General features: G+C 51.5%; 8 protein-coding genes across 8 annotated transcripts; 4 read left to right on the plus strand and 4 right to left on the minus strand.

Annotated features, from left to right (window-relative positions):
* Positions 1-145: 145 nt before the first annotated feature.
* Positions 146-3,294, minus strand: BO70DRAFT_196331 (uncharacterized protein). Its single transcript, XM_025538555.1, has 3 exons — positions 3,143-3,294; positions 1,786-3,067; positions 146-1,733 (listed from the first exon to the last, which is right to left on the minus strand). The coding sequence occupies exons 2-3, from the start codon at positions 3,003-3,005 to the stop codon at positions 467-469; spliced, it is 2,487 nt and encodes an 828-aa protein (XP_025401423.1). The 5' UTR covers positions 3,006-3,067; positions 3,143-3,294; the 3' UTR covers positions 146-466.
* A 453-nt stretch (positions 3,295-3,747) lies between these two features.
* BO70DRAFT_378157 (deoxyribodipyrimidine photo-lyase PHR1) lies at positions 3,748-5,601 on the minus strand (the record flags this gene model as incomplete). The annotated part of the gene is made up of 2 exons (XM_025545249.1): positions 3,748-4,340; positions 4,391-5,601. 2 exons carry the CDS (start codon positions 5,599-5,601, stop codon positions 3,794-3,796), a joined length of 1,758 nt encoding a protein of 585 aa, XP_025401424.1. The 3' UTR covers positions 3,748-3,793.
* Positions 5,602-6,506: 905 nt separating this feature from the next.
* Positions 6,507-9,321, plus strand: BO70DRAFT_360155 (putative protein kinase). The gene has a single exon (XM_025542713.1). It carries the CDS (start codon positions 6,928-6,930, stop codon positions 9,211-9,213), a length of 2,286 nt encoding a protein of 761 aa, XP_025401425.1. The 5' UTR covers positions 6,507-6,927; the 3' UTR covers positions 9,214-9,321.
* A 386-nt stretch (positions 9,322-9,707) lies between these two features.
* BO70DRAFT_427471 (uncharacterized protein) lies at positions 9,708-13,089 on the minus strand (the record flags this gene model as incomplete). Its single annotated transcript, XM_025547884.1, has 16 exons — positions 9,708-10,371; positions 10,421-10,599; positions 10,651-10,849; positions 10,901-10,955; positions 11,024-11,288; positions 11,350-11,467; positions 11,520-11,637; positions 11,688-11,815; positions 11,872-11,951; positions 12,001-12,128; positions 12,183-12,289; positions 12,354-12,467; positions 12,523-12,537; positions 12,583-12,670; positions 12,720-12,888; positions 12,939-13,089. The coding sequence occupies 16 exons, from the start codon at positions 13,087-13,089 to the stop codon at positions 10,015-10,017; spliced, it is 2,271 nt and encodes a 756-aa protein (XP_025401426.1). The 3' UTR covers positions 9,708-10,014.
* A 2,132-nt stretch (positions 13,090-15,221) lies between these two features.
* On the minus strand, positions 15,222-16,024 carry BO70DRAFT_196657 (uncharacterized protein). Its single transcript, XM_025538558.1, has 2 exons — positions 15,551-16,024; positions 15,222-15,492 (listed from the first exon to the last, which is right to left on the minus strand). The coding sequence occupies exons 1-2, from the start codon at positions 15,744-15,746 to the stop codon at positions 15,260-15,262; spliced, it is 429 nt and encodes a 142-aa protein (XP_025401427.1). The 5' UTR covers positions 15,747-16,024; the 3' UTR covers positions 15,222-15,259.
* Position 16,025: 1 nt separating this feature from the next.
* Positions 16,026-18,207, plus strand: BO70DRAFT_196423 (alpha/beta hydrolase). Its single transcript, XM_025538556.1, has 4 exons — positions 16,026-16,562; positions 16,609-16,747; positions 16,795-16,903; positions 16,957-18,207. The coding sequence occupies exons 1-4, from the start codon at positions 16,365-16,367 to the stop codon at positions 17,816-17,818; spliced, it is 1,308 nt and encodes a 435-aa protein (XP_025401428.1). The 5' UTR covers positions 16,026-16,364; the 3' UTR covers positions 17,819-18,207.
* A 676-nt stretch (positions 18,208-18,883) lies between these two features.
* BO70DRAFT_196425 (FMN-dependent alpha-hydroxy acid dehydrogenase) lies at positions 18,884-20,880 on the plus strand. Its single transcript, XM_025538557.1, has 4 exons — positions 18,884-19,141; positions 19,200-19,705; positions 19,763-20,432; positions 20,488-20,880. Exons 1-4 carry the CDS (start codon positions 19,009-19,011, stop codon positions 20,661-20,663), a joined length of 1,485 nt encoding a protein of 494 aa, XP_025401429.1. The 5' UTR covers positions 18,884-19,008; the 3' UTR covers positions 20,664-20,880.
* A 716-nt stretch (positions 20,881-21,596) lies between these two features.
* BO70DRAFT_310825 (glycoside hydrolase family 75 protein) lies at positions 21,597-22,870 on the plus strand. The gene is made up of 4 exons (XM_025540167.1): positions 21,597-21,741; positions 21,863-22,092; positions 22,150-22,509; positions 22,572-22,870. The coding sequence occupies exons 2-4, from the start codon at positions 21,988-21,990 to the stop codon at positions 22,827-22,829; spliced, it is 723 nt and encodes a 240-aa protein (XP_025401430.1). The 5' UTR covers positions 21,597-21,741; positions 21,863-21,987; the 3' UTR covers positions 22,830-22,870.
* The last annotated feature ends 3,751 nt before the right edge of the window (positions 22,871-26,621 follow it).

A 26,621-nucleotide genomic window follows, 5' to 3' on the forward strand; every position in this document is an offset into this window, starting at 1 on the left:
TGCATGGCCAGGTAGGCAAACTCGGCCAGCCCGGTTAGCTGATGCGAGTCATGGCATTGATCACCAAAATGCAGGCTGTTCTTCGATTAAGATAGATTGTCCAAAAATTACGGAGCCTTGAGGCCCCCGAGGTAGCAAGAGGTATGTATGGAGGTAGATATGCATATATACAGAGGGGATGGAGGGATGCAATCCAAAAAGAAGCTATACGCTACCGGGTAGGAGGATTCTTCAAGCAATGGAGAATAGGGTATGGGTATGGGGAACATGGCGCTAGGCCATGGGGAGCAACTGATATTCAGCCGAGACATAGGGCAGAAACGTGCCTGCATATCGCACCGACCGTCCATGGCCTAGAATGCCCCCGCGGGAGATGATTTAAGCTCTGATGATGCAAGACTAGCAACAAGCAACCAGCAGATGAGCTCCCCAGTCAGTCGCACGGGCGCTGAGGGAAACTCTAAATCTAAAGAGCCAACCCAGTGCCCTTACGGGTCCACCGGTAGAGAGCCAGGACGGCCTTGCGGCGATGCCGGATTTCGCTGTGATTCACAGGCCGCCCACGCGCCTGGGCCACCGCGCTGCGCATGACCTGCCGGAAGTTCCGCTGGTACTCCGTGTTAAGCGTCACGACGCATGATTCGGTCGCTCGAATCATGACCTCGCAGGCATTCAGGATCCCCTCACCAGCTTCCTTCTGCAGCCGCTCCACGATCAGCAGCAGGAGAAAGCTCCCCTGCAGCAGCTGGATGCCGAAGAAATACGGCATGAAACTTACATCCGGATCGTACCGTAAGATATGATCCACTGAGTCCGCTGCGTCCAGCGCGTGGGAGATGGTCGAGGCAAATGCGGGGGACGATGTCCAAAAGTCCTTGTCCTCAATCAAAGACACCGGGTCCCACTTGCCAACCAGCAGAATATGTAGCACATGTACGAGGTAGGACGCGTAAGATACCACCGTCTGAGTATGCCACGAATACGCCTGGGCAAGGGAGGGCTCGACAGGCTGTTGATCCGGTTTGGGGGGGAACGCACTGGACAGGGGGGCGTCCGGATCAGACGCAGTGGCCGCAAAAGTCGTGAGACTCGCTTTATAGATCTCCAACTGCCGTAGGACCTCACTGACGTGCATCTCCCAGGCGCCCTTCCCGTTAAGACGCGCTCCAAGCATTGGGTGGTTTCGTGCCTGGTTCAAGTCAATCAACTCCCCCGTGATGGTCATGAGGGGGAGAAAGAAGCCGAAGATAGAATGGTCGTGACAGGCGAAATTGGGGAACACGCGACGCCTGTTATTCTCACCCGATAGCGGGCATTGGGGTCCGTCCGGCTTGGGGCTATTGCTGTGGATGTTCCCAGTCTGCCACGACCCTTCATCCAACGGCAAGAGGAGGTCCTCGCTTTCCGCGTCGAGTAACGCCAGGGGTCGGTTGTAGCAGAGCGCAAGGTGACGGTCCATGATATACAGAAGCCACCACGTCCGACGGCGCTCCTCGCGATGCTCCTCCGTGACGGTGCTGCGCAGCTCGTGGCCGCGGTCGCATACGCAATTCAGACTTGGCCGTGCAGGGTTCGCGTAATCGAAAAAGGGGCCCGTGTCAACGCCACTCCATCCCGCAAGCGAGTAATCAAAATTCGGGCTCGAGCCTTCAGGGTGACTCTCCTCATTGGGCATCACCTCGATCTCCTGATTCAGCTTGAGCTCCCGCGCAAGCGTAAAAGCTGCATGCCACCTAACGGTCGTTAGTATCTACAGGTCATCGGGTCTGGGGCGGGAAAACCAACCATCGCATGCTGGCGGCCTTTTGCTCACTTGAGGAGATAATTGAAGCAACATGAATATATGTGATCACATCGTCTAATGAGCCTGCGGGACCTACTAGGCCCCGATCATCGCCGCCGACCTCGAACGGGTGATGCACTGTGGTTGGTGGACACTCCTGACCCATGGCTGCATATATTGGGTCGCTTGCTGTCATACCTTCCTGCTCCTTAAATGATACATGTATCAGAGGCCGTAGCAGCCGTAGCGTGAGCGCACAGAGGAACTGGCAGATCTTCTTTCGCTGAGGTGGAGATATCGGCAATGCAAAGGCGCGGTCGTCCAACGCGGCCACCCACAGCATACTGGCTAGAAGTGCCGGACTGCTAGGGCGGGGAGCATCCCGACCGAGAAAGGACGCTTTCCGGAGGACGTAGCAATGTATATGATGACAGACGGGATGCATATGGGTTGAGAATGCACTCGTGAAATACAACTCAAGGAGATCAAACACGAGCTTCCGGGGCAGTGTTGTTTCGAGGTACGGCATGAGTGGTTGAAGCACGGGGTATTTCAACGTGGACACCGATGATGCTGGCGTCTGGCCTAGGGCTGTAGCCTTCGACCCTTGCGAAGTAGGATCACTGTAGCCAGCCAGGTCCACTCCATTCCAGATGTCGAACATGCGAGGGAAAGGACCTTCTCCCAGGCTTATCCCCGCCAGGGGTTCGTAGGAACCGGGGGAAATATGTGTCGCCGACAACCATTCCTCCGTCGCATCTCCCCCCGGCCGGTCTGACCTCCGAGGAGGCACTGTTGCACCCGCCTGCGAGCGTTGCTCGTCGATACTCGGAGCAGACACCGTCCCCTCGTTTGTGGCGGGTGAGGGGGGCTGAAACGTCGACGATGGGGAGCCATTGGGATTTTGACCGGTAGCTGGTTCAGCTGGTGCTAGTACAGGGTCTTGTTTCTTTGGTTTCTCGGCAGCACCGTTTGTCTCCACCAGGCGGGATCGCGCAATGCGGCCTCGTTTACGACGCTCGCGAGTGAACTCGCAGCGGATCTCACTGCGCAGGCAGCGGGAGCATGGAAAGGCCCGGTCGCAGCGCACGCGACGGGAGTGGCAGGAATCGCAGGCGATGCGATTTCGTCTCCAGCGCTGTTTGGCAGCCCCGTTGCCGGAATCATTTGTGGGGGCTGGGAGACTGGGGGGCTCAGCATCCCCCGACTGAGCTGGGTCCATTTCAGGCCGGCATTGAAGATTTCCGAAAGACTGAAAGGGTAGCGGAGGAGGGGGGGAGGGGTCTAGAAACGCAGAGGAAAAGTCAGCAATCGGCCACACCGACGAAGGAAGTGACAGGACGGGCACTAAATCGTTACCAGGCGGTTATCGGCGGGGGAGGAGATTGGGGATGGGGATTGAAGATCCTGGGGAGATGCATCCACGAGGACTGATCGTATGCACGGGCTGTGAGGAGAAGAGTGCGAGAGGAGATGGAAGCAGGAAGCGAGAAGGAGGAGGGAGGACGAAGGAAGCAGGCGCAGGAAAGCGCAAGACGGTCAACGGCCAGGCAGGAAGGCCATCCATCCAGCGCGGGGAAGCCGGCGGGATCTGGAGCCACCTGGAGGCGCCCCGCTAGATTCGGTCGGGCTTTGAGGCCGGTCAGGCCAGATCCCTCAGGGTCCATCTTCACCCATGACCATGCTTCTCTCCAACCCCGACCTGATGGCCAAACGGTTCCTGCAGAACAGCCCCTCCTCCCCCCTCACCCAGACAAAGAGATCATCCTGGCCCACTCCCAATTCGGCAAGTGAGAGGTGAAACATTGTCGCAGAGAGTCTTTGGCACCACAATGTCGGCCGGAACTCTAATGCTCGCACAGCCACGGGTGAGATCTCCCACATGGCAGCCCATCTCAACTTTACGGTTGACTCGGTTTCTACGTGAAAGAGATGAGAACATCCCCCAAAAAACAAGCATTATCGCGTCGTGGACATTCATGGTAGTATTCATAACCCATCTGCAGCATCCTAGTGTCCACTGGCCTTCTTATACCGCTCGAGCGCACGATCCCGACTCTTTGCATGGACCACAATGGGTCGCGGATAGCCATTCTTCTCCGCGATCTTGCTCGCCTCCCCCTCCCGGCCGTATGGATCATGGATCGCCGCGCCCTCCACGTCACGCAGCTCTGGCACCCAGCGTCGGATGTATTCCCCATCCGGGTCAAACCGCTCACTCTGGCGCTGTGGGTTGAAGATACGGAAATATGGCTGTGGATCGACCCCGGTGCTGGATCCAAATCCCCACCCCCCGTGGTTGGAGGCGAAGTCGCCGTCGATCAGGTGCTCCATGAAGTACCGTTCTCCGCGGCGCCAGTCGATCAGCAGGTCCTTCGCCAGGAACGACGACACCACCATGCGCGTGCGGTTATGCATCCACGCTGCCTCCTTCAGCTGCCGCATGGCCGCATCCACTATCGGGAAGCCGGTCTTGCCCTGGCTCCAGGCATCGAACAGGTTCTGGTCATACTCCCATTCCAGATCTGTAAACTCAGGCTTGAAGCATTTGTTCATGCTGGCGATGTTAGCAGATGAAACAGCATGTGGAGTAAGCGTGAGACAAACCAGATAAAAGGCCAATTCACGAGGACGTGCTTGTAGAAATCCCGCCAGGCCACCTCGCTGATCCATGACTGGTAACCGGGTTGGTTGCGATCTAGTTGGCCCTTGTTCGCCTTCTGGGCTTGGACAACTGCGGTTCGTGCACTCAGGGCACCAGAAGCAAAGTAGGGGCTCAGCACGGATGTGGTTTCTCCTGCCACGCTGTTCCGCAAGTCGTCATACTTTTTCGCCTTTTCCTCCAAAAACGCCTCTAGTCGCTTCAATGCCTCATGCTCGCCCTCGGGGTACAATTTACGCAAATGTGTCTTCTCCTCCTCCGAGAGCTGTTTATTCTTCGGTGCGACAGGTACTTGGCAGTCGAAGAGCTTCTTGAAATGCTTGCGGGCATTGCTGGGATTGGAGCCTGGCTCATCGGCCACGTCGAGGTACTCGGGATTTTCCTTGAGGAATGCACACCACGAGCGGAACCATGGGCTGTATACCGCATATTGTTTCCCCTGCTGACTAGAAAGCTTCCCCGGCGTGACGATGCATGTATCATGGGCGGCTTCGAATTTGATGCGGTTCTGCGCGCATAGTCGCACCAACGCTGCCTCCCGACGCAGCTCATCCACCTCGTACTCGAGATTGGCAAACAGGTGGTTCGCACCCCACTCCTGACAAAGCTCGACAATACGTTGAGGGATCGCCTTGCGTTTCTCCTGCGTCTCCATGTACAACGGGATATCCAACTCGCCTAGGTCCCGTTGCAGCTGACCCAACGTACGCAAGGTCATGTCGACGCGAGCCGGACTAGTCAGGTGGGCTGTAAGGTCTTCCGGGGACTGAATGTACAAACAAATCAGTGGAATTTTGTTGTCGCGCGCAACTTGGTACGCCATCTGCAATCCCCGGTTATCATGCAGCCGGAGGTCGGATTTGAACCAGTGCACAACCGCCGCATTGGCATCGATGGCCTGACGCTCCTCCACGGTGTCTTCGTAGGCCTTCTGCAGGGTTTCGATCGGTCGTTCTAGCATTCCATTGTTGTAAGCCTCGCAGCGCTCATTGCACATCTCAGGAGGGTAAAAATCCCGAAGGACGATTCCAAACTCCTCAGTCTCTTTCGCGTTGGGATGGGGACGCGACAGGTCGGGCTTGCCGCGTTTGCTCGCGTGCGAGGAGCCTCCATTGGCAGCAGAGCTGTTCGATGACTTGCGCTTCTGGGGCGGCATGATGCGAACAGTCAGTATGGAGCTGGGGCGGGTCGTTCGCTTGTAATCAAGAATTGGGTAGATATTATTGAAGGATCTAACACGCAAGCTTCTAGGAAACATGCCGCGACAAATTTTCAACGATTTGACGACGTTGAGGAGGCTGGGGGTCTCGATGCGATCTGGGCAGATCGATCAGATCGGATCGGATCTAGAATGCGCCAGGGACTCTGACGTCAAGATCCGCGTTCTCCGCATCGCGAGAAACCTGACTGTTAGCCTTGAGTTGGTTATCTCTCGAGGTTCATTACTCTTCCTCATGTTTCATTTTTCTCCCAATTTCCTACTACTGATGGCAAACAGTCTATCTTCGTTCGCGACAGTGGTCAATTGCAGGGAACTGTCTCATCGGAGGAACGTCTTGTCATGGCATAGTACTTGTAATTAACCGAATCAGGGCAGCTCGGGAAAATGCTGGAGACATATTTCTCACAACCCCCCCCCCCCCCCCATCTGACATATATACTTACTAGTATTCGTACTCCTCCGATTGCTCCTGCAGATAGGGTCCCGAAAGATCTTATTTCAATCATCTTTCTGTTCCTCAGACAGTTTCCCTACTTTTAGATAATTAACCGGGTAATTGCATGTTGAGACATTCCTGGCCTCGACGTGTAACACAGCGGGCTAGAGATAGAATGGAATTTTCTCTAGTGGGATAATTTCACCCATGTCGTTTTAGACCGCTCATTGTAGGCTGTCAACGTATATACTTGTGTAGGGGTGATGCTGCACGCATCCCGACGGGGCGAGATAATGATGCCTGATCACTGCCTGAGGCAAGAAGCAGGCCGGGCAGGTGACTCACCACCAACGGGCATCTCCATTCTTCTCTCCGCCAACGCGGCAAAATCACAACTTCACTTTTCTCCTGCATCCAAGCCCCTCGGTGTCACCTCAGTGGTCTGCTCCGAGTACCCAACTTGACCAAGGTGGTAGCTCCACTCCCCGACGCACGTCCTTTGAATGACCTCTTGGCTTGGAATCTGATGGAAGGCAAAGGCACCTGGAGCTATTCCCGAACCGAATTCAATAGAACCCGTGGCATCTTCCTCCCACATCCAACGCCAGGGGTTTCCATCTCTGCCCGCGCAATGAAGCCAGCCCTATAGTCCAGCGCACCGTTTGGATGTATATACATACGCAGGGAATATAACTATAGCGCCGCGCTGCCCACGCCCACTTCACTAGATGGACAGACTATACCCGTTCTGCTTGGCTTTGGTGTGGCCTTAACTCCGATCCCTATCTCCGCCCGATTCTCTGTTGATATTGCACGTTTCCGATATGTCCATGTTCAGGTCCCCTAACGAGCAATCGTCGTCCGACTCGCAGTCCAGCTCGGATGAGTGGGAGGACGATGTTGCTGCGGAACACGAACACGAACACGAACACCCCCAGACAAAGGGGAATGGCGCCCCCTTATTACCCGCGGGGAAGGATTCCGAAAATCCCGATGATGCCGAACCGAACAAGGGTTTGCTGGATGTCGACACCGAAGGCCATGCCAACATGATGACGGCTTCCCTCCTGGAGTTCTTCTGCCTTACCCGGGCGGCGGATATTCTCAATGCACAGAAGGGGTCCCATCAGCGGTTCACGCGGGACTCGCCCGAGGTGAAATACCTTGGAAAACAGATGTACATACATAAATCGCAGTTTCTTTCTTCGCATGGAGTCCTGTCTCGGGGCATTGAGAGGGATGAGTATGGGGCAACGAGGCAGTATTATCGGGATAATCTCGATAGGCTCGGTATGGCTGGACTCCAGCTTGACGATGTCAATGGGGCAACGCCGTCTATTGCAGCGGGTGCTACAGACACATCCCAGGCGCTGCAGCTCCGACCAAATACGGCACATACTGATATGCTTCCGTCAATTCGCCAGGGCTTCGGGATGGCAGACGGTAAGCAGCGACTAATTGGCAACGACGGCGCCAATCCGTTGGAAAACATCCAGCTGGACATGCGCTCTCTGCTCAATCGGCCGTTGCATCTTCCTGGGAGCTCCCCCGTCAGCTATCCTCTGTTCCAGCCAACCCCGCCGCCTCCAAACGGCCACCTATCTCGCTATGCCATGGAGTTCTCGGAAGTGAAAGTCCTCGGCCGTGGTTCATTCGGAGAGGTATACCATGTGAAGAACCATATCGACGGACAAAGCTACGCCATCAAGAAAATCCCTCTGAGCCAACGACGCCTGCAGCAGCTACAGTGTGGAAACCAGAACCAGCTCGAAACCATCATGAAGGAGATCCGAACACTCGCTCGTCTTGAACATACACACGTCGTTCGATATTACGGCGCCTGGGTGGAACAGGCACATCCGTCCAGCTACCCTCCACCACAACCCATCCCCCAGGCCTCCGTCGACCTGGAGCTCGAGCCGACCCAAAGCAGTTTCTCTAGTCATGGAATGACAGACAACCAAAGCTTCGGTGTTGTTTTCGAACACTCTGAACAATCTGAACGCTCATCATCCCACCACCAAATCTCGTCTTCCGACCACGAATCGGAACCATCCAACCCCCACCCCTCCGCCCACAGCACAGAAGACGACGAAGTGGAATCCATCCCCCGCAACTTCAGCCCTCGTTCGCACGATCCCCTCTCAACATGGGACGAAACCGACGACAACGACGACGACATCTTCACCGACGGGATGAGCGAGGCGCCATCCAAACTCCAAATCCAGCGTCGCTACCGCCCCGGCACGCAACTTCCCGCCGTGATCCTCCACATCCAAATGTCCCTGCACCCGATCTCCCTCAACTCATACCTAAACCCCCAACCCAGCATCCCCACACCCCGCCACGAGCACAACAACAACAACACCTCCCTCCCCCGACGACACTGCTACCACCTCATCCCCTCCCTAAACCTCCTCCTCGACATCCTCTCCGGAGTTGACTACCTGCACACGAAAGGAATCATCCACCGCGACCTCAAACCGGCGAACATCTTCCTCTCCACCCCCTCCCATGACACCAAATCCCGGTCCCCTCCCCACTCCACCTGTCCACCCTGCCACAGCACCCACGGCCCAACCCCCCGATACACCCACCCCCGGATCGGCGACTTCGGCCTCGTAGCCGATATCTCGCACATCAGCGACTGTCCCCCAGAACCCGCCTCCACCCAAGGGAAAAAGATAACCCACGTCGTGGGCACGGAATTCTACCGTCCCCCTTTCACCTCACCCTCCACCGCCAGTACCACCAAAACCCCCACAGATGCAATCATCTACTCCATCGACGAAACCCTCGACATCTACGCCCTAGGCGTCATTCTCTTCGAGCTCCTCTACCCGCTTAACACAAAAATGGAGCGCCAGATGGTGTTAACCGGGTTGACGCGCGGATCACCGGGTATCCCGGGCCCGTGCTTCCCGGAGGACTTCGACCGGAAGATCGATATGGGGTGCGTAGTGTTGGACGGAGAAGGGGATGGGATATTTGTCGCAGAGGTGTTGAGGACGTGTATCCGGGGTATGTTAGAGCCAGATGCGAGGAAGCGGTGGCGGTTCCCGGAGATTAGGGGAAGGTTGGAGTGGATTCTCAGTTGTGTAAGGGAATGATAGAATGAGAGAGAATGTAGGGGTCGGGGTGGTTGGTCGAGAAGTGGCCGAGTTAGGTTAGGTTGGGTTGGGTTGGGTTGGTTGATTGTTTGTCTATTAGCGTTGTGAAAGATCTCTTCTCTCTATGCATCAGGAACTAGAATCGAGTCTATCTCTAGATGGTGTTGAGAATAAAGGAAGTGGCATCTAAGTGTTATCTGTCTACATGCTTTATCCATCTAATTGTATACATTTAATTTTTATATTGTGGTGGATGTGGATGACTTGGGCCAGTAAATATTCTTCCCCCTTCATGCTCGGTTTTTGGGCCGGGCAAGTGAGGCAGCGAGGCACGCAGACAGGCAGACAGGCAGACAGACAGATAAGTACCAGCTCTAGTCTCAGTAATTCAACTAATTTGAATAGACACAGACAAAAATCAAAATAACATACCATATAATCAGGCTATATTTCAAGGATATGGGGATGGATGTTGCTTGAACACAGGATATCTCCTGATCATATGACCCTATAAATACCACAGATGGGACATTCCCAGCTAGATAGATCAGGGTCGAGACACGTTTCTAGTTAGAGGGGCTAAGCCCTTTTGTCCAACAGAATATTGAATGATATGATTGGCCAGTCAGTCTATGGAGTCAAGTCTCATTCAATTCAAGGACGAAACAAAACAAAACAAAAACAAAGATCCATTCTCGAGATATGATACCGGATTTACGATCCGGAAACAAGCCACCATCAATCATCATCAACCAGTAGCAAGCAAGTAGATAGATAGACCACTTCCGCAAGCTGCCTAACCTAAACATAGGTGAATTTGAAGAGCGTATCCCTCAGAGAGCGGTAAGAGTTTTGGGCCACCCCGACCGCCTTGGCGGATTTAAGCCCTTCACTTGGAACCGCCATGGCCAAGCCAATATGCTCATCCTCCTGGTTATACATGGAGATGCTGATGGGGGCGCTGTCCTCGATGTCAAGAGAGTTCCCGCCCATAAACGGATAGACGAATTGGAACTTGGTGGCGTTTTCCTCGCTGCCGGCCCAGATGAGGGAGGTATCCACGTATCCCTCGAGAGTCGGGGTGGAGCCGAGCCATTTGCGGTCACTATCTTTGTCGCCGGTCTTGCTGTAGATACGGTACGGTTGGTTGTATTTGATCTGGGCCAAAGTCAGTTTCTGTGCGTGTGCTTGTGGGATTGTTTCATACTGTTGCCTTTTCACCGTCCTTGTTGTCCACTTCGATGAAGAACTTCTGACTGGCTGAGCTGCCTAGCGGGCCATAAACAAGAGGAGTGCCGCCCGAGGTAGCTTGGGAAAGCCTTTTGAGGTAAATCGCGCGTTGGTCGCTGATGGGAACTTCCTCGGCCTGTTTAAATACAGTTCCAACTAGAAGACGTCAGTCTTTCACCACCTTGAATGGGGACGTGGAGCTCTTACGAAATCCACCCTCATCACTAGATGCCACGGTTAGGCTTTTGCCCTGGGCGGCGGTTTCGATAGAGAAGCCGATCTCGGTCTTCGTGTTCGCGGGTTCGGTCTTCGTGTTGGTCTTGAGGATATTCGCCCAGTTTTCCTTTGTGTCTTGGTGACCGGGAATGGTTGAAATCACGTCCTCCAGGGAGAGGACCCTCGATTGCTGGGGCAAGTCAGTGAATGGAATATTACTGACGGATGGATTATAGCGTACCTTAACTGGTCGCCAGTTGTAGAACGATCCAACTGTGTAGGCCCATGCAGTGGGGCTATAATGGAAGCAACCGTCAGCAAAATTGTGGTCTGGTTGGGGTAATATTAGCAGGGTAGAACGCACTCATTGCATTGCAGTGTATCACCGCCCTTCGCTTCCCAGCACATCGAGTGGCTCGATGAGCTGCTTGACTTATCCGAGTTGGAGGATGATGCCTCACCGTGGCTCATCTTTGCTGATGCTTGCACATACGGGGAAGAGAAGGATAGAGCTGCCGCGGCTTTCTGCGACCGGGCTTGCTCTGCCTTTTCGGTCTCGGTGGTCGCAGTAGTCTCTTCCGATGCGTGAAGCCTTCCGCCCAGCTCGATGCGAGTAACAAAGAAGCGACCTTATCTCATGTTAGAGTTTCCCGCAGCCACAGAAAAGTCAAGGTACAAGACAGGCCTTACCGTATTTTTCCTTAAAGCTATTAATGCCCGCAGCCGAGTCTATAGAAAGAAGGTCTGCCTTGCACTCCTCGGTGAGCTCCAGACTGTGATGGTCAAAATCGATCACCACTCGCGGGAACTGCCAGAAAGTTAGCGGTAGCTTCTCACGTGTTGATTGGTGCCAATCCTACGTTGTAAGTAATTGTCATGACCTGAGTATCACTGCTCGAGCTTGATGCTGTCGTGGAGGATTTCTCATCGCTGTAGCTTGCTGATGCACTGGCACTAAAACCGAAGGCACCCCCACTCCTATACCTCCTATCAGTCATGGACAGTCTGATTTTGATACCAGGACTTACACTGCCGCTTCTGCCGACGTCTCCGACAGGGAGCTCTGCGCAATTGCCCGTGAGACCGACTTGCTAGTCTGGAATTGTTCGATGTAGGAGTCGTCTTCAATGCGGAAGCGGGGAATTCTCAGCATTTGCTAGTTATTGCATGTTAGAACTCAAAGATGTTCGGTACCTGTGGGTAGTGGATTACCTTTTGCTTCGCGATGGAGTCCGAGGCGGCACTGGCAGAGATCTGGTAGTTTAGGAAAAGCCGTGGTTTGAGACGAAAGGCTGTGATCAGGGTCAACACGGAACACGAACGCAAGGTTGGACAACATACTTGTGTGCATTGAACGCTCCACAATCTTTCCTACCCTACCGCCAGCATCAATCACCTGGTGGGCATTTAGAAGCGAGTTATTGCGAATGACCACGCTCCAATGCTTCTCCGACATGTCCGCCGCATGGCTTTTTGGTAATCAGTATGGGCAAATGATATGTCTTGGTATCAGCAACACATACATAATGCTAAATGTCGTGGTAGGATTGAGAAATATATTGTGGCTAAAGCTGGTGGGCACTTCGGGAACCTTCGGCTGGGCAGCAGCAACAGGTTGCTGCGCAAGCTTCTGCTACACGCACGAAACCTCTCGTGGTTAGAAAGTAGATCTTTGAGATAATTCGCATACTCACATCAATAGTAGCTTTGGCACCTCTATCTAGAAAACTGCGAATATAGCTGTTGTCCGCAATTTCCTCTGATAAGAGGTAGACTCGATAGGTATCGGCGTTGTCCTCCGTGGTTTCCTGGCCAATTGTAAGTATTCTTGCAATATTACAAGTCCTGGACTATCGATCTTACCCCAACCTCGCTCGACTAGAAAGGTTAGTATTGTATTAGAACAGAAAGCGGGCTACTCACCTTCTCGTTCAGAATGTCAAGGTAAGCCTGGAAGGAAATCGTATCCTGAACCTTGGCGCCTCGCTGGTTGCATATTTCACTCCACAGTCTATATCAAAGCTCAGAAGTGTCCATCCATGTTTAGTAGAGTCACGTACAGTCTGGGTTCTACAGCCTTTTCACTGAGCAGCAGTTCACGAACATCCGAGAGCAGTATCTTGGTTGCATCCACATTCTTGAACGGAATAATAGCTGTCTCTTTGATGCGTCTGGTACGATGGTCGAAAGTGTAAACGTGCAAGACCTCTTGTGTATCATTGGCAAAGCCTGTAATAGTTAGCAAAACCTTCTGTTGTCCAGACGAACTGGGTACTAACTAATTATGAGGTCATCAAACTTTTTCAAGATGTCCGTAACAACACCGGTGGTGTCATCGGCGACAGCAGTAGTGGTGTTTTTGGCAGCGGTGGTAGCATCCTGAGCAGCAGTGGTTGTTCCTGTGGCCATACTTTTGAGGAGAGAGGCCATGGCGGTAAAGATGCTTGGTTATATGGAATAATGTCTTACAGTGATACTCGGTGAATTAGAAAGCATACCATGCTCACGCAGTGGTGGGACGACAGCTTTATAGAAGGAAGAATCAGGTCTGCTTTTTTTTGGATGACATAGCACGATGCTGCGTGCCCCAGCCGAGGATAATAATTGGCAGCACCTAGAGCTGCGGTTTCACCTGGCTGCATGCTTCTTCCCCTCGGTGGATGAGCTTGAGGGATTATGCCCCGAATGCAATTGGTCATTACTCAAGTTGTATCTTTAATCTATGCAATTGCCATCATACCATCTGCGGAGTAGATGTAGCAAGACTTCCACACGGGGTCATTGGACGATCAGCCTTGACGATAGACTTGAATGACGACATTTTCTTCGAACTCTGACTGCTCAGCTATTCCTAGGTGTGCATGTTCCCCGTGAGACACCGGGCGATATCATGGGAGCAGACACAAATGAATGATTGGTTACGCAATGCGATATATGCGTTCATAATGGGGTCCATTTCAATACAAACACCAAAGGGTATGAAACCTAGAGGTGGAACCATTCGAATATGGAATTAAACAGGTTTGAATCCTGCTGTTGCCCGCGAGATCGACAGCCAGGTGGAGTGCAGATATAGTAGCCGGAGTCTGGGCCAACATCCTGGTAGCTTCGTGTTTTGCGATGATTTGGCCTTGCGAAGCTCGGTGAATCACCCCTGTAGGGACAGTGCATGTATAGTGGGTATATATTGCTTGTCGTCATCCGGGAACCCACCAGCGGACGGTCCGATCCGCCGGGGGATGTACTTGTAGCACCAATGACGGAGTAGTAATCGGAGAATGCCAGATATCCCCCGAGGCCAGACGAAGCGGGGGTGGCGTTTCCTCTACATCAAGCCTTTGTGAAACACCCTTTGCATGCTGGTTGAGCTCGCTGGTGAGGGGGCAAAGTGGGGTAGGGTCGCATCCCAACCCAAAAACCCCGCTGGATATCATCGACTAAAACCGGATCACAGCCAGACTGGTCAATCACTGTATTCAAAGCTTCGCATTAACTACCTCGATTTGGACGCCTGCAGATTGCATTTCCGTGCTCGCTGTATAGTACTGGAATTAAGGAACTGGGTCGATACTCGTTTGGCCAGTCCCTCATGGAACGTCTGCGATTCTGGGCCCATTTTCGACGAGCTCCTGCTATGCTTGACGATAGTGGCTGTTTCAGTGGGGTATTTGGTTGGGAATGTTGCTCCGGGATGGTCAGAGGGGGAAGGTTTGCCCTGCCATTTGATGAGTCGAGTCAGTTAAAGTCTCCTCAATTCATTTTCGCCATTGTAGTGTTTCAGACGAATCTTTCATGATGCCTCAGTAGCAGATATGTGTTAATGGCAGCAAATCTCACTCTGTCTGGGTGTCTGGGCAGATTTGTGGTTTTGTTTGACAGCTGCATGTTCCTCTGACACTACGTCGTCGGAGACGATGCATCTCACAAGCTCCATAAGGGGAAGTCACAGGAATGACTATGACTTGAATTGAGATCCTAGTAGCTTCTTATAATCAAGAAAATCAACTTGATTTGATGGTATGGGGACGATCTAGCGCCGACTGTAGAGTGTGTGGGAAGAAGAAGAAGAAGAAGAAGAAGAAGAAGAAGAGGGGAGGGGGACGAAGGCGAAGAAACGCGGCAGGATCACCTGATCCAGATGAAGGCTCCTACCTCCCTACTGGAGTACATGTATCCCTATTCCTTCAGCCTAGGCACCTTCAAAAAGGCATTTCTCATTTTGAGGTCCATACAATAGCGTGGCGGTCATGACAAGTTTGAATCATTCCGCCAGTCAGGGAGAATACGGACTTCCCTTCAATCGGCCATCGAACAGAATATTGAGACTAAAGAAATTATTGATTAATTTACCATATGATGGCTACATGCTGCAGATCCGAACATGGCACACCAGATACAAGTATAGAAGCCAAGCCAACCCGTGGCAGGATGAGAAAAGGCACGACGACTAAATGTCAAAAGCCACTCAGACTCAACCCCGGAAAGTCTGGCGATGTGGTCGGATCCGCCCCAGTAGGCAAATAAGCTGCAGAGTTCTAGGATCATAAACAAGCCAGTCCAGACATCTGTTCCAGGAATAAGACTGAATATACCGGTTTTGCTACAGGAACCTGAGATCGCGTACCGCCATCACCAAGCCATTGTAGCTCAACCCAATGAACGGAGTCGTAGAAACTAAGCCGCTGACTTGTATTTGCCTTCTTAGGTCCCTGTACATCATTGACTGACACTTGAAGGTGCAGGTCTGCTCGCAATATAGCAAAGTCTCCTGTGCGTTGTACAGCGTTGAGATGAGCTCTGAGATACTCTCAGCCCTATCTTTGTTGACAGCGCCTAGAATAGCATTAATAAGCTGCGATATATATATTGAGTGTCATGGGTAGGGCCTTGCTCATTATGGACTCTGGAATGGGTAATCCTCGGAGGTTTGATACCGGGTTCTTGCTTTCAGCAGCAGCAATTGGCGTCGATTGTGCAAATTTCAAATCAGCGTTTTCTTCATCTCGGGCTGCAAATGGACAGGCTGGACATTGCAGTATGATGATCAACTCGCCCTCCGGGTCGATGATATGAGTTAGCGTATCCATGGCGTTTGTTAGAAACTTTAACAATCCAGAAGAAATATCGAGAGAAACGGTCAGTGGCAGAGAAGGAAAGGTCTCCGTCTATTAATGATTTCGAGGTTCTCGCTAGTGGTTTCTCAAACACAGCATCTGCAGAGAATACCAACACTCTTTCCGGTTAGTCCCCGGATGTAATTTTTTGATAAGTGATGTCCTAAAATTGCAACCAAGTTCCAGTGGGAGTCTTGTCCATGGTAGCCTCCAACCTTGTCTTCTGCGGCCTGTGTTGTTTGTCCTGACCAAAAGGTCCATCTTTGTGATAAATGTAGGTAGAAGAGGCGACGGAAACCCGAATGTTGATTCGCCATGACCAGAGTGGCGGGCCTATCTAGGCCTCGGACATCACCGCTTATGCAGGCGCCCCGTGCCCGATAAGTGCAGCCTGACAGGTGCTAATTCGGGATTTGATTGACGGGGATGCTCTCAGAGGCGCAGCTAGTTCAGCTGAAGCTCACGCTATCTGTGTAACGATATCTGTTGATCCCATCCTATCCTTGTTTACTATCCCTGCCTGTTCTGCCTGTCCCACCATACCTGCCAGCGGCCGACGATCATCATCGAACATCGCCTACTTGCTACGCCATGTCCACAGACAGGTTCGAGATCAGTGAACATGTTGTTCCCGGTTGCCATATCCGAGAATACCCAGGAAGCACCGCTGGTCACCAGGAGGAGGTGCTGCATCTCCATGTTAAGCAATATAGCCCCAAGGATCAACTCGATCCTGTGCCGTCCGACGCAATCACCTTCATCGCAGCTCACGCAATAGGATTTCCTAAGGTATGAGATCCGAAGTTGCATATTTTCACCAAGTAACACTTTCCAGGAGCTCTATGAACCTCTGTGGGACGAGCTATGGGAACTATCCAAGCAGTATGGTTTCCATATTCGCGGTATCTGGATCACTGATGCCGTCGGCATGGGTATGAGTGGTGTCTTGAATGAGGACAAGCTCAGTATGGACTGTGAGTCGCAGTCCACTGTCGCGGTTTTCCACCATTGACTCTTCCAGACTCATGGATGGATCATTCGCGCGATCTCCTCTCGATGATCAACCACTTCCGCGATCAGATGCCGCGGCCATTCGTCGGTATAGGCCACAGCTTCGGCGGCACAATCATGTAAACAGCTCAACCCATATGTATCCAATTGACAACTCACCTAACGATGCCAGGACCAACCTCGCCTATCTCCACCCCCGCCTCTTTACCACTCTCATTCTTCTCGACCCAGGCATTCAACTGAACCCTCCCAAGATGGGTTTTGGCACCGATCCTCCGACTTATATCAACGCAGCTGTCTGGCGCAACGACATCTGGCCTAACCGTGCAGCCGCCGCAGCATCCCAAAAACGCTTTTTCCCGGACTGGGATCCTCGTTGTACCGACCTGATGATCCGACATGGCTTCCGTGACCTCCCGACACCCCTCTACCCCGACATAACCAAAATCAAGGACGCAGACCCAACTAACCCCCCAGTAACTCTCACCACCACCAAGCATCAAGACACCATCGCACTCATGCGAGAGAATTTCTCCTCGCGACAGCCAGATGGCCGGATTAAAATTAATCAAACAACACATGCAGACCTCGACCCTTTCGCGGCATCCATCCCGCTCTACCGTCCCGAGCCACGAAGCACGTTTAATCGCGTTGCGACGCTCCGACCATCAGCACTGTTTCTGATTGGAGGTAAAACCATCTTCAATATTGATGAGCTTCGCGCAGCGATCAAGATTTGCGGTACAGGTGTGGGAGGGAGTGGCGGCATCATGGAGGAGAAGGTCAAGGAAGTGACATTTCCCCATCTGAGCCATTTCTTCCCGTTTGAAGGCGTAAGGCAAACGGCGGAACAGTGTGCGCTTTGGCTTCAGCAGGAAATGAAGAGGTTTCGGGACGCAGAGAAAGAATGGAATGACAAGAGGCGACCGATGTCAAAGCGTGATCATATGGTGCTGCATAAGGAGTGGTTTCGGGTTGTGAAGCCTCCGGTGACCATAAAGGCTGGGAAGCAGGCAAGGAAGAACAAGTTGTAGACATGTAACTTGATTTGGAGAAGATTAGCTGTTGAGTTAGAGATAGGATGGTGCATTGGCGGCCGTTATTCTGACGAATACTCGGTTCGCTCAACGGAACCTATGATGCTTGGATATGGGTGGTCAAAGAAGACACGAAATGAGCACATACGCAGCGCTCTAACTATCCCGCGTAAGCTCCAACATCACGCCATTTGTCCCCATCATCATCATCAACCATTGTATTCCAGCCCATCTTCAAAACTAGTCCAAAGAATGCCTTGGTTCTTCGGGTGATACAGCATATGCGGTGAAAGTAATCCGAAGATTGACCTGTAGAACGTAGATACCACACTTGATGTCCGACGATGAGGATCTTCCACTATAAAAATAATAGCATTAGCTTTTAGTCTGCTCCAGTCCTGTGCTGGATCTAGTAGTGAACAACCGTGACGCTCTCGCATACCGCTGCTCTTCCCGCAGTATATACTGCGAGAACCCACGGAACCTACCCGTCCTGAAAGACAAACACGCCGTACTATGACCAGCCCATTGTGGAGTCGACATGATTGTCAGTACTCAGCATTGCCACGAGAGGAGGAGTGCTGACGCGATGCGAGAAAACGAAGCTGCCACCGCGACAAAGTGACGAAGCCGGTGCAGCCACACAGGCGCAGGCTGGTGAAATGTGGCGGTGCGGTTCTATGCTGACGTCAGCGGGGTTCGGGCGGAGATCTTCCCGATCGCGAGGAACGCTTCGGGGGTGCTCCGATTTCCCCACGGCAACCAACCCGATGGCATGAGATGGTCAGCATATTCTGGCTTGTTGATGGATGATTCAAATACATGTTCGAGATGCGCAGAACGTGTCTACCGACTGAGAACGCCACGGGCCACTATCGACAGTGCTCGGAGCTATTTGGATGCAAAGCCAATCGATAGCTCGACACGAGAGTATTGACGCCGCATGCGCGGTGATGCTCGGGTGCGGTACATCACCCCGCGTTGATGATGCACCGAAGCACGAGGATCGTCTGTTCCCCGGGCGCTAGATAGGTATATCAAGGGGCTAGGATCTCCGCCCGGGGCTGCTTTGACTTGTTGTCTGGATCACTTCGCACCAGACCCCGATTCTACCAGTCGCGTCCCTTTCGCGCTTTGATTGAACCGATACGCAAATACGAAATTGCTTGGACTCCGTGTCTTACACAATGGTGGAAAAGGCGCGTTTGTCTGCGCGGCAGATCTCCCAACATAAGACGCCTGAAGACTGTTGGATCGTGGTTGATAACCAAGTGTGGGATGTGACGGAATTCTTGGAGGAACACCCAGGAGGGTCGACGAGTAAGCTCTGTACGGAACGGCTGCCCAAAAAACAGGGATACTGAGGCTTCGGATTGAGTCATCCTGAAATATGCAGGTCGTGATGCCACGCAGCCATACTCGGAAGTCCATGCCCCGAGCGTCATCACAGCAAACCTATCCCCGGAGAAGAACATGGGAACGTTGGACGAATCAACAATCGACGATGAATGGGTAAAGCAAACACCATCTGAGAATCCGCAAGTTATCCTCCAAAATGAGAAGCCGCCATTAGATACTCTCATCAATTCGCACGACTTCGAGCTGGTCGCGTCAAAGACGGCCAGTAAGAAGACTTGGGCGTTTTATTCCAGCGCTGCAACGGATCTCCTCACTCGAAATGCAAATAAATCCTGCTTCGACCGTATATGGTTTCGCCCTCGGGTGCTAAGAAATGTGCGATCTGTAGACACGAGAACCAGCATTCTGGGAGTCGATACCAGTCTCCCATTGTTCGTGAGCCCAGCCGCAATGGCAAAGCTCATCCACCCAGAAGGGGAGCTCGCGATTGCCAGAGCGTGCGAAAGAAAGGGAATTCTTCAAGGGGTAGGTTAGAACGCCAAATTCCCCCTCGTCCTGAAGCTCATTTCGATTGTTGGACAGATTTCTAACAACTCGTCCTATCCGATTGAGGACATTCGGAGTGTTGCACCTTCAGCAAACCTGTTCTTCCAACTATACGTGAACCGTGATCGCGAGAAGTCAGCTGCCCTTCTCCGTCAATGCTCCGCTAATCCTAGCATGAAGGCTATTTTTGTAACGGTCGATGCCGCCTGGCCGGGTAAGAGGGAAGCAGATGAGCGAGTCAAGGCGGATGAGAGCCTCTCAGTCCCTATGGCACCGTCAAAAGCGACAAATGATAAGAAAGGAGGTGGCCTTGGAAGAGTGATGGCTGGATTCATTGACCCAGGCCTAACTTGGGACGACCTTGTGTGGGTGCGCAAACACACTCATCTTCCCGTATGCCTGAAAGGGGTGATGTCTGCGGATGACGCCATCCTAGCCATGGAGGCCGGACTGGACGGTATTCTATTGAGCAACCATGGCGGGCGAAATCTAGATACCAGTCCGCCATCGATTGTCACTCTGTTGGAGCTCCATAAGCGCTGCCCAGAAGTCTTCGACAGGATGGAAATTTACGTTGACAGCGGCATTCGCAGAGGGACGGACATACTCAAAGCGGTTTGCTTGGGAGCAACAGCAGTTGGAATGGGACGTAGTATGCTGTTTGCAACCAACTATGGGCAAAAGGGAGTGGAGCATTTGGTGGATAGTGAGTGCAGTTTCTCATTCCCTCTATTTGTTCTGTTTCCTAATCGCAGCCTTAGTCATGAGAGACGAGCTTGAAACAGCGATGCGTAACATCGGAATCACCAGCCTGGACGAGACGGGTCCTCATCTGGTCAACACAGCTGATATTGACCATCTGGTCCCTGAATCTGCCTCCCATCCATATGCGAGGAAGGTGGCCAAGCGGCGTCGTCTGCGTGTCGCCAAGCTTTAAACCTGTTATCCAAACATGGAAAATAGTTTGGAATGCTGGTTGTATGCAGCACCTGATGCATTTGGTACTGTTACAGAATATAAGTCAATGGGTTCCTCGAACCGACATCTTACAAGCTTATGAAGGCCAGGTCGCAAAGGGTATCGGTATCTTTCTGTCTGTCGTAATCACCAACCTGGCGGATGTTAATACGGCCTTCGCGGAACCATTGGCAACAGGAGCCCTGTACGATCTATATACCTTTTCAAAACAATGTTCTAATTTCTTTCGTTGCTTACTGCAGACGGTAATTTTGGAGAAAGCAGCAATTTGTGAACTAGAGCTAGAGGGCATACCGAGACCCTAGCGCACATCCTCTGATGCCACCACTATAGTCCCCGCCAATGGATCATCAGGTTCATCAACATCATGGAGCCCGTGGGGAATTCTATTGATGATACACCCCTCGATATCTATGAGCCGGTCAAAGTGGCATGGCCAATCTAAAATTTATCAACCACGACTGAATCTGATGACTGTTAGCTTGCTAATGAATGTCAGTAGACAATTTAACTTTTTTTTTCGTGATACTTTCATGGTTTTCAGTAGCTTTCTTGGTATGAAAAGGGTCTGGGGTGATGATATCAAGACCGACAGTGACAACGCAGATTTGGGGGTCATCCCGTTACTTCTTGCCAGCTTTCCTCGTCCGATTCGGACCCAAATCCTATCCTATCCGTTATTGCCCGAAAATCTCTCACCTTTAGTGGTCGTCTCACCGATCTTGTTTCTATCGACAACCGCTGAGGTCATCGTCGCAACGCCACCCAGAGTCAAATCGAGCCGGCGCTCCAATGAAACAACCAGCACATCAGGGCCTTGGAAGTATGACTGAGATGCACAAAAGAACCTTCCTTCTCATCCCTCTATCTCATGACGGATGACTTGAGTTGACTCACGTCTGCGTTGTTTTTCGATCGCGAGTCCCTCTAAGTTTGGATTGTATGGCGCGATTTGAGATGAAGTCATCCAGACATTCGGATGCATTCTCTACCGTCCACGCATGTAGTGGCTGGCTGAAGTCAACATGCACAAAAGAGTAAGTAAATTACGCGTTGACATGATCAAGCATTGTAGTGGGTCGATGCAAGATGATGATGAGTGGACAACCTAATGCTGGTCTCTATTTTCGAGCAAGTGAAAGGCTCATCGATTGATAGATCCATAGGTCCAACAAGGGCTCACCAGGATGGCATGGCATACATAAGAGACCACTGCGTATCAGCCCATAAGATACTAGGTGATCTCAGAGATTGTCGCCTGCCTCACAGTGATCCTCATCAAAATGCACCCCATCAACCATCACCTAGCCACCATCCTCCTCGCCGCTAGCCTGACATCGGCATACAGCATCCCCGGCAACCTCGCCCAAATCTACAATGACCACAGAGTCTGCCCCTTCCCTCCCCTCCCCTGCACTTCACCGCGGCACCCTAACAGAAGACAGACCAAGACTTGCGACAACATCATAGCCAGCGGATTCAGCGACGGAACCACCGGTGACACCACATTCGAGTACTGCGGAGACATCCCCAACGCCATCTTCCTCCACAGCAGCTCCAACGGAGGTCAATACGACAACATGGACGTGGACTGCGATGGAGCGCACGCCAGCGGCGGAGACTGCGGCGACGACCCCTCGATCCAGGGACAAACAAGTTTCCAAGACCAGGTCGTCCAGTACGGTATCAGCGACCTGGACGCAAATGTCCACCCGTACGTGGTCTTCGGTAACACCAACTTTGACCCGCAGAGTAGTGGGATGCAGCCCCTCAGCGTAATGGCCGTCGTTTGCGGGGGACAACTGGTGAGTCATGCTGCGGGGTTGGGACGTGGGATGAAGGTGATGCTGAGGCTGATGGATGGTAGTATTATGGCGTCTGGGGCGACATGAATGGAGGTGGCGTCACGGGCGAGGCGTCGATTGCACTGGCCAAGTTGTGCTTTCCTGGTGAGGGGATCACGGGCGACAATGGGCATACGGCGGATGATGTTCTGTATATCGGGTTTGAGGGCCAGAATGCCGTCCCTGGGAGTAGTGCGGACTGGACTGCCACGGATACGCAGACTTTTGAAGATAGTATCAAGAGTCTGGGGGATCAGTTGGTTGCTGGTCTTGGGTCGTAGACTGTGAGTATCAGAAGCGAGGTTGCAGTGGCTGAAGGGGGAAAAAAAAAAAAAGAAAAGAAAAAAACCGTTCTCTGTCGTCTTCAAAGGGATGGGACATTCACTGGAGGAGTGGATAACGCTGTACATTGAATAAACGATTCATATAGTGAAGAATTCAAAGCAAACAGGCGGCATGCCAAAACAGCGAACCAGCTGTCCTTCACTTTGCCCATTCATAGGAAAGGCCGACAAACCACTATATAAACCCCCTATTCCACATTCATCTCCATCTTCCTCTTTTCCCCGCCACCAATCCAGCATGATGAGAATGGCCCTTTCATGCGTCGAAAGCCTTCCGAGTTCTCCCTATCAATAGCACGGAAAGGGCAAGCAAAAGTCGGGCCTTTTCCAAAACATAACCCGAGGGCTCATTCAGAAAGCCATAATATCCACTTGACTCTATTTCTACGATCTCTCATCAGCTTTTACCGGTGTGATGACGTCGCTTCGTCGGCGTACAGTGACCTTTCATACAGCTATAGATCTCATCAAAGCAATATGCGGTTCCATATATCAGTCGCCCTAGTATCGAATGAGCAACAACATCCTTCATGGGAAACTTCTATGTATATCGAAGCAGAAATCCAGTTAAATGGGCGACATAGTTGGACCCGGTCTACATGGTCGATATCGGATACCTGTGCACTTGTTTTGAATACAGGGTCTACGCATGAAGCACCAGCGACCGCGGCCGGTGGTAGATGTTATAATTTCATGTCGTCTTCTGGTCTTGCTACGCTCCTTCAGACCGGGTGCCTGTACCCCATCATCAGCGGCAAGGATGTCCTGTTTGCGAGAATGCGGATGGATATATAGCTCTTTGGCAGAAGTGGCCAGCATCTTTGCACGGCAAACTTTGAGACCAAAGCCACAAGTGAAACGGTTACAGGAAGTCTTCCATGTTCATTCATTTCAAGACTACGGTGATATGACAGGTGGGGGGTTATCCATGGAAGAGAGAGATACGTGTGTTGAGTTGGGGACAAGAAATCCAATGGTGAATAAACATAGGCGATGGAGATAATGCTATCCACCATGACATACCAAGTCCTCGTGAGTCTGGTCTAAACCTTGGTGCACATATAATGCAGTCATATGGAAAACAATATTCTGCTGGAAAGAGAGATGGTTCAACCTCTGAATGTTCCGCTGGACGTTGCGATATTTTCGCCTTTACAAGCACTAAATTTCAAATATCTCGCCTTCGAATCGTGTTCTAATCGCTCCATGATAACACGCCTCTACAACGGATATCTAACTTCATATGCAGAATAACCTTGGCAAACGTGGCATTGTAGGAAAGGATGGCTGGCTTTTGCATATCAAGGCATGAGGTGAGGGTTTCGAAGTGCTTAAACACTATCAAGCAAATTGATGCTGAACCAAAAACCACCCTTGGACTGTGTTTATGCAGCCAGTTTAAGGCCTCCTGTAGACGCGGACTTCATTTGGAGATGTTTCCATTCTATGAGCTCAAGGAGCATCTCACTACCCTTACTGCCTATCTACAGAAGTGCATTTCCCTCATTAGGGCTGTCTTTCCTGGCTCTGTTGCATGGCAAAGGCACATGTATCCGCTTTAGCAGACCACAGCTATTATTAGCCAATGGCCCATTCGGTGGAAGCCTGGAAGGACGACAGGCTGATGGGCCCGCGGCGAGCAGAAAGCCGGCCAGTCGATTCTAAGGAATCGAGCAAAAGCACGAAATGTACACAGGGCATCAGTTATTCGCACTCTCACCGTTCGCTAAGATTTCATACCGGAATGCGCACCTTGATCAAGCCTGCATAAGCAGTTCCTATCCTCCTGTCTTGGTGCCTACCCGGCGTCCGAGATGGCGGATTCCGATGAGTGGTCAGACTGGAGATCTTTCCCCCTGAAACGGATGAAGTTCCTGCTGCTTGTCTGTGTAAAAGAATGTATCATTAATACAGCCGATTTCCCCTGGCGCCCGAGGCTAAGAGGGATCTTTCTACCTTCTCCAGTCAATTCACCTACACCGACAGCCTCGAACGCGCGACTTTATATTTTACTACCAAAGGCGAAGTAGTCTTTAGCCAAGTACATCATACTCCCCAGCCGCGCGCCCTGTATAGTATGCAGGGATATGAGATGACAGTGCCCGCCCGTTTCCTCACCCCACGGTTACTTTGTTGTCTGGCTTCAGCCCACTTTCCATCAACGCGCTGTTAATCGCCTCCCGTGTATCACTTAGCTATTGTGCTTGTCTAATGACTCGTCAGAACGAGATTTCACATATATCTTGCGACTGTTTGGCTGCTACTGGAATGGTACCTGTGCAAGTGGGGCATCACATGCAGATCATTTCTCCAAGCGGTGGGCGATAGTCTCGGATTGTCGGATCAGATAAGATCGTCTCGTCTGTAGTATACGGAGTACCAGTGCCAGCACCGGAACCGCAGCACAGAAATGCGGCTATTACAGGACCTCCGCGTATAATCCGAGGATGAAGAGGTACTGGTGCAAAAGGTAACCTTCCTAGGCCTTTTGTTGGAGATTCGGGCTGTTTATGCGTGGGAGTGTGTGGGGAGGGGTGTTGGGTGGATGGAGTTGAAGACGTGTTGTAAGATGTTAGTTATGCAGTTGAGGGATGTTTGAGGGTGGGTTGGTAAGTGAGTATTAGTTCGAGTGTTTAGTTTTTTCTCTTTCTGATGTTTGGGGGTATTCTGTTTTGGTTTCTTTTTTTTTTTTTTTTTTTTTTTTTCTTTTTTTCTGTCTGGGTTATTTATCTGTTGGGCTCTCGCGGTATTTGCTTTTGACATCTCTTTTATATTTGTCTCTATATCGGAGCTTCCTTTTTGTAATGTTGTTCTATCTTGAGTGGGCTTTCATTTTGGGACTGTTTCTGGGAAGTGGGGGGGGGTTCTTTTTTTTTTTCTCTTCGCTGATGCACCTGATTCTTTTTTTCTGTGCACGCTAGATTGATCTATTCATCGTTCTGGTACTCTCAGGCTGCTCGAATCATCCAACCACCAGAAATAGAAATAGAAATAGAGTCAATCACCTTTCATCATCCCCTCCCTCTCATTTCCACCCTTTAATATAAGTATAGATCTAAACAACACCAACACATCTCACACCACAAACACCCATCTCTCTTATATAAAATAAACAACACCACCTAAGTAGCTTCTCTCATAAGTAATTGCATCCCAGCCAGCTAGCTGTAGGGCCGTGTAACATGAACAATTACTCTTCAGTAATCAGGGCGCGGTTCTCACATTTTCGGTGTTTGTTGCTGTTGGGTTGCGTGTTTTGTCCTACTTCAGTGGTGACTCGTTTTTCTGGTGTTTGTAGTGTTCCGTGTTTTGTTCACCCTTTCTTTGTCTTGATGGCGAACAACTGAGATCTATGTTATCGTTTAATCACAGTGAGGAGGCTGGTTTCACCATGTCATTTCAGATGTCCCATCATGAGTTGGCAAACGACCGACCAGTCTTGCCTTTTTTGTTACTAAGCCAGGATGAGGCCGGTTGGAGGTGAGTTTGGAGCCCAGCACAGGTACCTCGACAAAACTTCTGCGCGTCTACGCGTCTACGCTTCTATCCGACTACAAAAAAAAAAGATAAGAGTGGACAACTAAATTCCTAACCAACTCCGCAGCAATTTCAAGCAAATCGCCACCCTAAAATACAAAAAAATAGCCCGCAAACCCCAGACCAACAAACAGCAACAAGCAATGCAATGGTATCAATCATAAGCGCAAGCCGTAATCAGATCGTCAAGCA

This window comes from Aspergillus heteromorphus, assembly GCF_003184545.1.
Source record: "Aspergillus heteromorphus CBS 117.55 chromosome Unknown BO70scaffold_6, whole genome shotgun sequence".
Classification (NCBI taxonomy): domain Eukaryota; kingdom Fungi; phylum Ascomycota; class Eurotiomycetes; order Eurotiales; family Aspergillaceae; genus Aspergillus; species Aspergillus heteromorphus.